We start from the raw sequence: 13,327 nt of genomic DNA on the forward strand, positions 1-13,327 counted from the left end.
AAGTCATGTGATTTTAGCAAACGAGGCTTCATTACGTCATAACTGTTTAGAAACGTTTCGAAAATCGGACAATTCACTAACTTTGAGAAGGATGATAAAAACATTTACAATTTGGTAAATTTCTTCATTTTGTATGGAAAATTCTTTATTCATAAATGTAACAATGTAAATGTAAATTGTCAAAATCACATCCTTTACACCTGGTTGTCTTAAAAGAAATCACTCTTTTAATGAAGTCCCTCAAACTTGTAAAAAATGTAAAAGGTACATGTATTGTTGTTAATGTCTATGAGTCTGTATTTGGCGTCTTGTGAATGTCTTCTATTTTACTTTTATAACTATTTTTGTTTTTGTTTTTGTTATTCAACTTTGGATGTTTCTATTTTTGATGCCTGTTTTCTGTGATGATGTTCATATGTTCTCTTATAAAAATAAAAAATAAATCCGACGATTCACCACTAGGGGGAGTTGATCACAAATGACCAGTGTGGGTAAACCTGGGTCAGTTTTATTGTAAAAGTTTATAAAACATTCATCCTTCTGACTAATAATACTACAATTTTGTCTAATTTTTGTTTTTAAACAGATTTAATTACAAAAAAATTTGCATATTTAAAAAGGGAGTACGTTTTAATGATTTGTTTGCCATAAATAAAACTAAAAACACAGTATACACTTTTAATTATGTCTTAATTAAATTAAATAATTTATTTTTCTTAAAAACATATTTTTAGAACAATCTTGCTATTATTTTGTAAAAAGTGCAAAATGTTTGCACAGATCTTGCTGCTTTTACACTATTTTGACCAGCATGTGTCGCCAGCGTGTATGGTGTTTCGAACGCTTCGAAAAACTGAATTAATTTACGAACCAATTTAATCAATTGATTCAAAGCTTCGTTTCTCCCATCACTAGTTAAATTGTTTAAAATCACTTAAGTGTTAACATTTGCAAGCATTTGAAACACGTGCAAACGGTAAACTTTCACCCTATTTAAATTTGCGTGAATCGCATGCGAGCCGAACAGTGAACTGTACCGATCACGGATCAGCTGTGATCCGTTGCACCACAAATTAGTATAAAAAAACCCATCTTGAGATACTTGGTAGATATTTACCTCTTATGATTGAGCATTAGAGAATTGGGCTTGAGTAGGCTACTTGCTGGTGGCAAGCTAAGCTTCTAATTTCTCCGATAAGTCAACGACGACCGGAAGTGAATTTCACAGAGTCATATTTAGTGATGGGAGAAACGAAGCTTTTCGAAGCTTCGAATCAATTGAACCTATTGCTTCGAATATTGATTCAGCTTTTCGAAGCAGTTCGAAACCCACACACGCTGGCGTCCCCTGCTGGTCAAAAAAGTGTATAAGCAGATATATTTTACACTTTTTTTACAAAATAATAGCAAGATTTTTATTAAATTATTAAAAACTTAATTAAGACATAGTTAAAAGTGTATTATGTGTTTTTAGTTTTATTTAGGGCAAACAAATGAATAAAACTAACTACCCTTTTAATTATGCACATTTTTGTCATTAAATCTGTCTATAAACAAAAAGAAGACAACAAGTCAGAAGGATGAATGTTTTATTAACTTTCATAATAAAACTGACCCGAGTTCACGTAAACTTATTAGACACTGGTCATGTGATCAACTCCCCCTAGTGGTGAACCATCGGATTTTCGAAACGTTTCGAAACAGTTATGACGTAATGAAGCCTCGTTTGCTAAAATCACGTGACTTTGGCCAGTTTGAAACAAGCTCCGAACCACTGATTCGAAACAAAAGATTCGTAACCTCATGAAGCAGTGCTTCGAAAACGACCATCACTAGTCATATTGCACAGAAATCATGTCAAAGAACGAAAACAATAACGGTATTAACCGGTTACCATTATTTCAAATAAACATATACTTTTTAAAACTTTCTGGTTTCGTTTCTGTTCCTTGCAAAACATCAAAAGTTTCTGGTTTTTGTTCACTGAACCGGTTCAAAGTCTTGGTGTATAATATAAAGTACATGTATCAACCAGTATGTCTGGCAGTTTAACACATCCTTTAATATATATCACACAAATCATTACTCCCAAAAGTGAATAAAGAAGAGCAAAATATTTTGTGTTCCAAAACACCCTTGTGCTCCAAGAGAACACTGTTTAATTTGATATAATACAATGATAGGTTCAGTCACAGACATACTGTATGCTAGACATATATCATGTCCAATTCTTCCTCTATTTCCTTCATTTTTCTAGAGGTGATCTTCAAAATAGCATGCAACACTGTAAGATCTAAATCCACATTTGTGGAAAGGCAGTTCAGGAAAGCTTTCAGTTTACAGAGGGTTATGTCAAATCATAAGATTTTGCTAATTTCAAAGTCTGAATATTACATAAAGGCAAGAGAAGATTGTTACAATCATTTAAGGATATGTATGCGAATGCATTTGAAACATGCCAGCGCTAAAGCATTTGAGCTTTGGTGCAGAGTTTTGAAATTAAAAGTGTTTTGTTGTTTAGGTAGCACTACTAAAGGCCTCTGGTGCCCCCTCTTGGAAAGAATGTGCATACAAAGTAAAAAAATGAGTAAAAAAAGCATTGATCATGCTTGAACATCACACCAAACACAAAGCGACCCTTCTTTGGTGAATTTGGGGAAAACTGTACGTTTTTTAGTTAAGAATCTTGTTTATCTTTTAATGGAATAATTCAGCTTGTCACAAATTTGCATCTTAAAAAAAATCTACATCCCCTCAATTGAGAATGTAAATAAAACAAATAATTGTTCTTGTTTATAACACATACAAATGTGTTGTATAAATGAACAGAATTACATTTTAGTTCTAACATTTCATTAATTTTATGTATAGGGTACTGGCACCTGCTTTTTGGCACATATGATATAACATTTACCTTTGGCCTTTACTAAGTTGTGAAGTTTTGTATTTAAAAACAAAAAAACAAAAACAAAATGGTTGGAAACCATACAAGAGTCATGCAGAGTAAACCCTAAATGCATTTTATGAATAGGGGGCAGAATAGCCAAACTCTGTGATAAACCTACAGATAAAAATGCCTTATTCATAACAACAGTCCTTCTGCTCAACAAGGCAAATGCTTATTGTGAATCACACATATGGTGAACTCAATGTAATTGACCTCATATGTGGATGCTATGAGGTGTGAACAAAAAACTCCAGGAGGGGCATTTCTCACTTTTCAATACAATGGAGCGGATTGATTGTGTGGCCTTGGCTCCTTCCTTATTCAAAACCCAATGAGGGAAGGCAAAGCCAAGCCTTCACAGAACATACATACGGTATATACACATTTTAGCTGCATATAGAGTCTCTTTCCCCTTTAGCTCCTTCATAAGAGCGTTTATGCAGCTCGTGAGAGCATTCGATATAGAAAGACAGCGTCTGTAGAGAGGCACCAACAGTGCGAAACCTTTAAAATCCAGCGTGAGCCACCAAGGACCCTCTTATGTTCAAAAACAGTATGTACTCCAAACCTGAAAGCACATCGCTGATGGAAAACGTTCAGCTTGTTTCGGGATCAAGCAATCGGAAGTTAAACACACATTCGGAACGAACATTCACACATGCACACTTGTCTAAAAGCATACACCCTTAAAGATTTAGTCTGGTTTCTGATCCAGTGACCTCCCAATATAGGAATGGTTGATTCTCCTTTGAACAAAACACGACTTCTTTAAAAATACAACAAAAAGAAACATCGCAAAAAATTGTCACTATAGGTAATTCATGTCACAGGTTTAAGAAAAATACCACGAGATAAAAGACGCAAATGAAGTCCACTAGCGGTGTAGTCCAGATTGTGGCATGCTCTGGTGCACACAACAGATTCAGATTGCCATTCGCATTCATTTCTGCTGCAGTTTCACAAGTCGTCCTCATCGAGCTGGGCCAAGTTACTAGAACACTGAAGACTGGATAAGGCGACTGCCATACGTCCATCTCTTTGCGAAATCCTGGGACCCCCTTCTCCTGAGCTCTGAAACAGAGAGAAACACAGATATTATGTGCTTCTTTTTCTGCACGGCACAAAATTAACATCATGATTCAAACTTCCCCCAGCTAATTCTCATTAAATCTTTATTTAAACGTTTAAAAGGGGTCTGTGATGCATGACAGCTGTAAGAAGTTCTCACCTGATCTCCAGGGAGGGAATAATGAGCTGTCACATTTCTATAAATGTCTGTATAGAGACTCTTAATTACTAGAGCAGCCCAGGAGATAAAGTGTAAGATATATGCTACTGGGTTTATAGCCTGAAATAAGTGGTTAAGGGAATACTGTCACAACAGAGCTGTGAAGCTTTATTTAATAATCCTCCAAATCCTGTTGCACTTAAAGGAATAGTCTACTCATTTTCAATATTAAAATATGTTATTACCTTAACTAAGAACTGTTGAATCATCCCTCTATCATCTGTGTGCGTGCACGTAAGCGCTGGAGCGCGCTGCGACGCTACGATAGCATTTAGCTTAGCCCCATTCATTCAATGGTACCATTTAGAGATAAAGTTAGAAGTGACCAAACACATCAACGTTTTTCCTATTTAAGACGAGTAGTTATACGAGCAAGTTTGGTGGTACAAAATAAAACATAGCGCTTTTCTAAGCGGATTTAAAAGAGGAACTATATTTTATGGCGTAATAGCACTTTTGGGAGTACTTCGACTTGGCGCAGTAACACCCTCCCTCTCCCATTATGAGAGGGAGAAGGGGAGCGGACTTTTCAGGCGAGTCGAAGTACTTTTTTTTAGAGAGCATTTGTTAGAGAGCATTTCTGGTTCTGTAGACTTACTGTAACATATTAAAAACTTCAAATATCTAATTTGTTCTCAGTGTCCCTTAATTAATATTACCTGCCCTCATATTGTTCCTCACCTTACATCAGAAAGAAAATCAAGATCCCCTATATCTCAAAAGGCCGTCCAGGTAGGCCTACTTGATTTAAAAGACACACAAAGGGGCTGTTTATACCTGGTATTAAGATGCGTTTTGGTCAATTGGAGGAGAAAGTGGACAAAACAGACACATTCACGTTTACACGTGGTATTTTAATCCGTCTTTTTGTCCTGATTTTCTAAGGGGCTGGTCTGTGGGCGAGTCCCTCTGCTGTCGTTTAAATGCGTGCGGGAGAAATGCGGGTTTAAAATGGCACGAAAGTCATCTTTCCATATTACAAGTGTGATTTGAGCTTTCATTGGCTAGTATACTCTCTCAATAAAGATCCTTGTAAATCAAAGGTAATCATGTATTAAATGCAGCAGTAATTTGGGGTTTGTTTACAAATCAAAATGAAAATAGCACTTAGATTCAACACCATTCTTGTCTAAGAGCCATCAGGCTTTTGATAGAGATCTGCTACTTCCTTCTGTCAACCTGTCTCTTTCCTGTTTATGAATGCCATTGTTCACCAGGCCTAAGTAAAGAAGATAAACAGCTAAATAAACTAAACTAAAAGATGAAGTATTGTTGAGCTGTCATCAAAGCTCTTTTAGGACTAGACTCTGTTGCAAACAAACTGGGATATCTTAAAGGGCTACTGTATCAGAACAGAGAAAACATCAGTGACTGACCGCAGTGTCTGTCTGTAGTGCTGTAAATATCAAGGAGCGTGTGTGTTAGTCAAAGAAATAGTAGTGGGGGATATTGATATCTGGGAGTTACATTTGAACAACATTTGCCTTTCTCGTCCATCTCCTTAGGTTTGATTAAATTATTAACCTTTTTCCCAGCCATTGATGAGTTACAGAAACTCGTCAATTAAGAGAAAACGCTTCCCTGCCAATGACAATGAGTTTTTCCGTAATGCGTATTTCCACTATTATCCACCAGGTGGTGCTCATACCCAACTTATAAAACCTGGAAGCAATCCCTTAGGGCAAACAGTAAGAACTCTATATGTTTTGATGATTGCTCTGAATATTATCTCTATCAAAGGTCTTTCTTTAATTTTTGTTTTTATAAGTTTTGCTCATAATTTGGTATTTTTGAAAAAATCCTACCCATATTTGACAGGTGATAAAATGAGAACAAATGAAGGTAGGATGAAATGGGGTTTTTTTTTGCTTGAAAGCAGAGGTTCTTTCATTTGATATATTGTATGTTTATATATTTAAAGAAGAACATTTTCTGGAAGGCATTAAACTTTTGTAAAATTCATAAAAAATGTTGGCACTGGCTGGGCCAAGCTGGCAAGTTATTTTTTTTTAAAACGCTGATGTGAAAAGAGTTAAAAGGCAAAAACCAGGTGTAGTAGGGAATCTGGGTTTAACTCACCATACATTGACTACAATTTTACTTTTTTAATAACAAAAGTTATTACATTTCAAAAGGTCAGATTTGGGCATTTGGCCACTACTGTAAATAAAACCTCATAGATGCTCTTTCATAAATAAATCTCAATTAGACATACACTGTAAAAAGTGAAAAGTTGGATCAACTTAAATTTTTCACTTAAAGTATTTTTCACTAAAATGTATAAGTTGAAACAACTTAACTTTTTTAAGTGTTACCAATTGAAGTATTTTTTAAATTGATCCAACTTTTCACCTTTTACAGTGTAAGCTGTATATCTCAACTAAGTCTATGACTATGTCTACTATACTAGAGTCCTACTTACACTTTTTTTCTCTGGAGATTGTACTATTATGGTTTCTTTACTATGTTCCATCATACTATGTAAATACCACAGTAAATGCATTTCAGTACTATGGTATACATCAAAATACTATGGTGCCACAATACTTTCAAAGGGCTATGTCCATAATACCCCAGCAGGGGGAGCAGTGCAGCCTCTTATGCCAAACAGCACCCCTTTCCAAATTCTGACCTCATTACACTGCCTCCATGTGAGTGTTTATTTAAGGATGTACCTGTGTGCCTTGCGTGCTAGCAGAACACAGCCCATTGGAGACTGCCTGGCAGTTTAGAGGAGCCTGCGAGAAAGATTCATCTTCAGAGAAGGCCAGATGCACGTGAGCCGGAGACGCTGTCTGGGAATTTAATGTGGAGTCAGCTGGACAGCGTTGGACTTGTGTTGACTGTACATGGAAGAGAGAGAGAGAGAGAGAGAGGTTATAAAGGTGAGCTGATACCAACATAACAGCTGAATGACCTCAACAAAAAACGGTTGTAAATATGTATTTGTTACCAAAGCAAGCAGGTGTAGTTAGATGAATGAAACCTCTTACCTCTGGCAGTGAGTGGACATCAGTGGGGACCTGGCTGGGCAGGTAGATGGAGGGCAGTGAGGTGTTACAGGAGCGAAGGCAGGGCAGTTTGTGGCGGTCAATAGATGCTGAAGAGTGAGGTCTTAAACCAGCTATTGCTGACAGAGGAGGCTTCATGCTCCGACCCAAACTGTTGCTCTTACTTTCCCTTCTCTGGTACTCGATTGGCGACTGCAGGGCTATATCATGTAACAAACCACATTTTTTTCTTTAACAAAATTTCTGCTAGAAAGATTTTATTGGCATCAACAAAACGAATAGAAAAGAAACTTAATTATATTTAAGCCATACAGTTTTAAACAATGTTTGCTATTATTTCCATCATATTCTAGCTACAGGAACAATATAATAGTGCTATATACAGTATGCCTAGATGCAAACTTAAAGGGATAGTTCACCCAAAAATATAAATTATGTTATCATTTTCTCATCCTCATGTTGTTCTAAATCTGTATGAAGACGATATTTTGATAAATGATAGTAAACACACAGCTGATTGTAACCATTGACTACCATAGATTGAAGATGGCAGCCGGTGACTTCTTTTTTCGAGGGCGCTCGATTCGAAGTTTGTAATATGTATGTAGCACATCATATGTGTGTGGTTCCTTTTTTCAAAATATGTGTTCTACGTCTCGAGAGATCCTGTGTGCATCACATGTCTTGTCATGCTAAATTAGTAAAATGTTATCAGTTTTGAACTCTCACCATTGAGGAAATTGCGTTGGGTCTCCAGTATTTGGTTTATATCATTGACCCAAGCCTGACAGATGTCTGGTGATGGAGAGTGCAACACAAATCGCACTGTGCTACCATCAGCTCCACGAGACGTGAGGGCGAAGCGATTGGGGTCACCTTCTACACATGCCTCCACACCCAAACAACTCATCTGAAGTTACAAAAAGACATGGAAACTTATTTAACAACCGATATAACTAAATCACCATTCAATGATACTTGCTGCCCCAATCAAAGTCGTCTCTTTGAGCCATGTGCATTGAGACAATAAACATGCCATATGTGGAAACTTTTTTGGTTGTTATATTTTTAATATCACAGTACCTAAAAAGAATAATAAAAAAGTTATTCTTTAGATAAGTATAATGCTGCATACTACAGTAATAGTCATGTCTGAGCAATAGAAATGTGCAACCTTGGCAAACAAAGAAGACTGTTAATTTCTTCCTTGTTTTTATTGAAGAACAGAGAGTTCCTAAAAACACAAAGTTAATAATGCTGAATAAATCTAATCTTTAAGTTTTAAACAGTTTGGTTATAATTGCAGCAGAGGAAACGCTAAAGGGGTTTAGGTAATGTCCCGTATAATGGCCTTAAAGTCAAAACCATAGATGTAGATAATATAATATCAATGTAATAGTATAACTTACCTTAATACTGTTCTTAAAAATATATCCAGGTAAAGAAAATCCTTTTTTCCTGTCTATCGGCTCACTGAAGATGACAAGCTGTTCGAAGAGGAAGACCCGCCTCTCTTTAGCACGGGACAGGAAGCTGCTGTCCTGCTCTGTTACTGTGAATGTGTCCTGCTGGAGAAGTTTTCCCTGTGCTGTGATCTTCCCCTGATAAGAGAGAGAGAGAGAGAGAGAGAGAGAGAGAGAGAGAGAGAGAGAGAGAGAGAGAGAGAGAGAGAGAGAGAATGGGACTTTAAGGAATCAGATTCGCGTGCAGTATTTCCACAGACCGACAGCGTTAAACCACAGCCCGAGTCTGGCGCCGTACCTCAAAGCCTTGCAGCCGACCCACGTTCATCATGTCATTACAGCGCTTCGGAACAAAACACATCACCTCCACTGCTTTCTGTTCCAGAGAGAAGAATGAGAGAGAGACAATTGCAGAATGTTAGAAAGAAAAAGAGAGACAGAGGGGAATAAACTTAGTAAAGCCTATGAGTAATTATTTCTGGCTCAAACTGACAGAAATAAGGGAAAAAACACATTTTGTCATTGAGTAAAAATACGCCATGTTCCTTGGTGCATTTCTGGTCTTGAGAAATAACATTTTTAGATCATTATAGTGTCTGAGTAACATGATTCATACCTCCAGCTCTTCAATGTCCATCCCAGCCTTCGTGTAGTACTTCAGGAAATCCTGTCGCAAGACACACAGCATGAGATTAAGAACAGACTATTTTTGCATCTCGGTCTGCTTATGTTAATGGCTGTTTGCCTGTAGAAACTAATTAAGATCATTAATTGGATACCTAGAAAAAATCTATGGGGGTGATTTAACGCTAATTGTTACAAATTTAAGGGCTACACTTATTATTAGCAGCACTTATTATTCTATCAAAAACTTCAAAGTTTAATTTGCTGTGATTATAGTAACAGTTTTGTGATACTGTGACAGGTAAACATTAACTTACTGTAAGCAAGCAAAATGTAAAAAGTGTTTTGAAGAACACCAAACTTGTTAGACAACATGAGGTAAAAGCATTAATTAAATATATATCATATATTAAATTTAAATATTTTAAAGCATCTATTACAGTCTCCATGAATTTAAAATGAAGGTTGTTTTGCTTTTAGTATGAATATGTTAGCTTTAAGGATATAAACTATTGTGCTCCAAAACACTGTCATTTACACACCAAAAAGATGTAAAACATTAAAGTCTTTCACTTTCATTTTTTTGGAAATTAAGTCAACAAATCTAACAAAGCTGTGCATTTCAAGGTAAACAAAATGTAATATCTGATGTTTAATCACCCATAATCTTTTTATATGGAAAGGGAAAATCTTACTTTTTTCATATTTAGGTGCTATAATTGGGTCACAGTGCTTCTAATAACCTTGAAAATGTGAAAAAGATCAACCCAGTAACTTAGTTTTGGTAAACCATTTTCTGCAGGCATGTAAAAAATAGGTGATTAAAATTTAGCTCCCCTTGTGATGTCAACAGGGGATAATACCGCCCTTTAATGTGCAATATCCAACCACGGCACTGCCATTTAGTGCAAAGATCAACTAATTAGCATTTTAAAGAACGTCATATTTTTAACATGTTATAATAAATTATCTATATGGTTTTATGAGCTAAAACTTCACATATGTACTCTGGGGACACCAAAGATGTATTTGACATCTTAAAAAAATTAAATCATGGTTCCCACACCTTTGTTAACTTCAAATTCAAGGACCTTTCAAGGACTTCCCAGGTCCAATACCCTCAAATTCAAGGACTAAATGTTGGGACACATTTCAAGTGAAACAAGGTTACATCGTGTTACCTTTAAAGATACATTGTTACAGTTCCCTTTCGATGGAACTTGCGCTGTGTCACTGGGTGACACTTTGGAGACACCTCCAGGGGTAAGTGCGTCTGAATGTGTATATCAAATTTAACCAATGGTGAGGCTTAACGACAAAGACAGGGTGATGCAGCAGCCAGGAAGTATATCGCTATCTGAAATATTGCCAAAGACGGCGTTACAAGGATGCAGGAAGTATGGCGAGGGAGACGAAGCGTCTCGTTCCCTTCTCAGGGAACAACGGTTAAATACGTAACCAGACGTTTTACAACTATGCAAAAAAGCATTTTGATATAAATCAACATTCACATACAGTAGATATAAGCATTTAAAGCGAACAGTTTAGCACATGCGCTTAAAAAGTCTAGAATTTTTATGATATTATCCTACACTACACAGGGAATGATATGTTTTTTTTTTTTTCAGAAAACGTCTTGTATAAAATAGATTCAAGCACTTTCAATGACCTGTATCTATGTATGTATATTTTCAAAAAACTTCCCAGGGGCTTGAATTTTTCCCCTCAGATTCACAAACTTTCAAGAATTTTAAGGACCCGTGGGAACCCTGAGAAATGCATTTTAGTATGAGACTAAGATAAGCCCTGTTTGGGAAACCACCCCTTAGTAAGTTAGTATATTAACATTTACTTATTTTCCTAAACGAAGTTAAACATATTTCAAACAAATGAATAGAATATTTTTCAATCAAAATTTAGAAAATGCAATATTTTAATTGTATTCATGAAATGTGGAGTAGCTTAGATGAACCGTGTGCGTGTGTTGTACTGTGATTTACCTTCAGCAGCAGCTGGTACTTCATGATCCTCTGCACAGGTTTGATTAGCAGGTCATTCAGCTGGAGTCTGTGACCCAGCTGCTGTTTCAGCTCCTGCATACACACAAAAATGACTGATTTATTACTTTAGTCTGCAGATTTTTCTAACACATGGAATATGACCTAAAACACTTGTTAAAATGTGCAGAAAAAACAGAGCTTTCTTGCAAAGCACAATGCAATGCACCCAATCTCCATTTCTAATGTGACAAATTAACTGCTGAAATACTTTTCTTTACCATTTTATTAGATCTGTAAGAAATATTTATACAAATTTCGATTTAAAAATGCAAAATAATAATTTACATTAGAGAGAAGATCCTCACTGCATGCAACAATGCATGCTTACTACTTTTTCAAAAAATAGCAGGCAGTATATAGTATACACTGTGCTGTAGGTACTAAGCAAAACACACTAATATTCCACAGCCAAACACTTTGATCCATTATCCCATAATACCCTGCAATATCCATCCATAAACCTAAAGTAATGCCAGCCATCAAACCTCTACCTCTAAATGTTTTGGCACAGCACTAAGAAAAATCCATTAAGTGTCAAGCTTTTCAATCGAGCATCTCGCCGTTTCGTCTCTTCCAAGAATTGATTGGACTACAAAAAGAAACACAAATGGAAAGAGAGAAAGAGAGAGTGTGCTCTGAGGTACTTACAAAGATGGTCCAGTAGATCCAGTTCGGTCAAATTGGCTCTGCGTGGTTGACCTGTGCCACTTAAAATCCTGACTTCACTAAAGCGTGTTTGTGTGTATGTGCCTTAACTTGACATGCACTTACCTCAAAGTACGTCTCGATGTATTCTGACACGATGTGCTCGGACTTTGGTTTGTTCTGACAATACACCACATACATGTGAAGTCGTCTTTCCTGGGGTTTGTGCAAACAGAGGGCAGACTAAATTAGCTCAGTTGAGTGGACACATACTGTATAGTCATTACGTACAAACAGTTCTGTTCAGAAATTAAATTAGCGAAACTAAATGAATGCCAGGATGAATCTAAAAAAGTCCAAAGAAAAGAAATGTAATTTGGTTTAAAGCAGCCCACGTTTATTGATTTTCTCCCACATTGTTTTCACCATAATGCATCTGGATATTTACCCTTTTAACATTTTCCTACAATTTTTAGCATACATTACAGAAACTACCATGATTTATTTATTTAGCAAATGCTTTCTTTATAAATATTTTCTATTGCATTGTCGTCATGAGTACTGGAAATCGTTGCAAAATCAACAGGTATGTCATATACAGCAAAGACATTTTGAAGAAAACATGTTATTTATATATTCAGATTTAAGAGTATGGGCTCCATCTTACACTCGGCGCAATGCAGCGCAATGCGCGAATCAAGTGTCTTTTCCTAGTTTCCACCCATGCGGAATTATCATTTTCAAGTTTAGCGCCACGTTGTTTAAATAGCAAATGCATTTGCGCCCCATTTTGCACCCATGGGCGTTCTGAAAATTGAGTCTCTTGGACATAAATGAGGACCGATTATGAGACGTTAGAAGAGCTGCTTCACCTGTAGCCTGGTAAGTAAATAAATGCTTTGCTTTAAACAAATGCATCTGTTTTTAAATGTTTTTTTTTTTAAATGTTACCTCACGGTAGTTATTGTATATGATGACTCTGTACCTGTGGATATGGTGAGATGAGAACCATTTTTAAGTAATGCTTAAAAAAACTGATGCTGTCCAAGTGCTGAAACGTGCGGAGAGCCGTTTGTAAATTCTTTATCTCCTGTTTGCTGAGTACAAACCTTTTCTTGAATACTTGTAAATTATTTTTTGATGATATTGGATAGCCATACATTTAAATCAATAAAAGCCTGCTTTTTTTACTTCCATGACTAAAAGAAAACAAGTTTTAAAGGTTTTAATAAAAAATAACAATTTCAATACAAGTGAAAAACATCACAATTATTTAACATTAATCTTAA

The 13,327-nt window shown here is 36.1% G+C and overlaps 1 protein-coding gene across 2 annotated transcripts in view; it reads right to left on the reverse strand.

Moving 5' to 3' along the window:
- Window positions 1-2,071: 2,071 nt before the first annotated feature.
- The window catches only part of arhgef25a (Rho guanine nucleotide exchange factor (GEF) 25a), a 95,300-nt gene continuing 84,044 nt past the window's right edge, over window positions 2,072-13,327 (reverse strand). Inside the window, exons 9-17 of one of the 2 annotated variants that reach the window (XM_065285616.2) lie at window positions 12,165-12,254; window positions 11,334-11,426; window positions 9,326-9,376; window positions 9,008-9,085; window positions 8,656-8,847; window positions 7,976-8,156; window positions 7,229-7,446; window positions 6,911-7,078; window positions 2,072-4,018 (exon numbers count right to left, since the gene is read on the reverse strand). In XM_065285616.2, coding sequence (XP_065141688.1) covers window positions 3,905-4,018; window positions 6,911-7,078; window positions 7,229-7,446; window positions 7,976-8,156; window positions 8,656-8,847; window positions 9,008-9,085; window positions 9,326-9,376; window positions 11,334-11,426; window positions 12,165-12,254 — 1,185 coding nt within the window. In that variant the 3' untranslated portion in view covers window positions 2,072-3,904. The remainder of the gene's footprint in view (window positions 4,019-6,910; window positions 7,079-7,228; window positions 7,447-7,975; window positions 8,157-8,655; window positions 8,848-9,007; window positions 9,086-9,325; window positions 9,377-11,333; window positions 11,427-12,164; window positions 12,255-13,327) is intronic. The other variant, XM_065285617.2, reaches the window with a different exon arrangement.

This window comes from Paramisgurnus dabryanus, chromosome 21 (assembly GCF_030506205.2).
Source record: "Paramisgurnus dabryanus chromosome 21, PD_genome_1.1, whole genome shotgun sequence".
NCBI classification, from domain to species: domain Eukaryota; kingdom Metazoa; phylum Chordata; class Actinopteri; order Cypriniformes; family Cobitidae; genus Paramisgurnus; species Paramisgurnus dabryanus.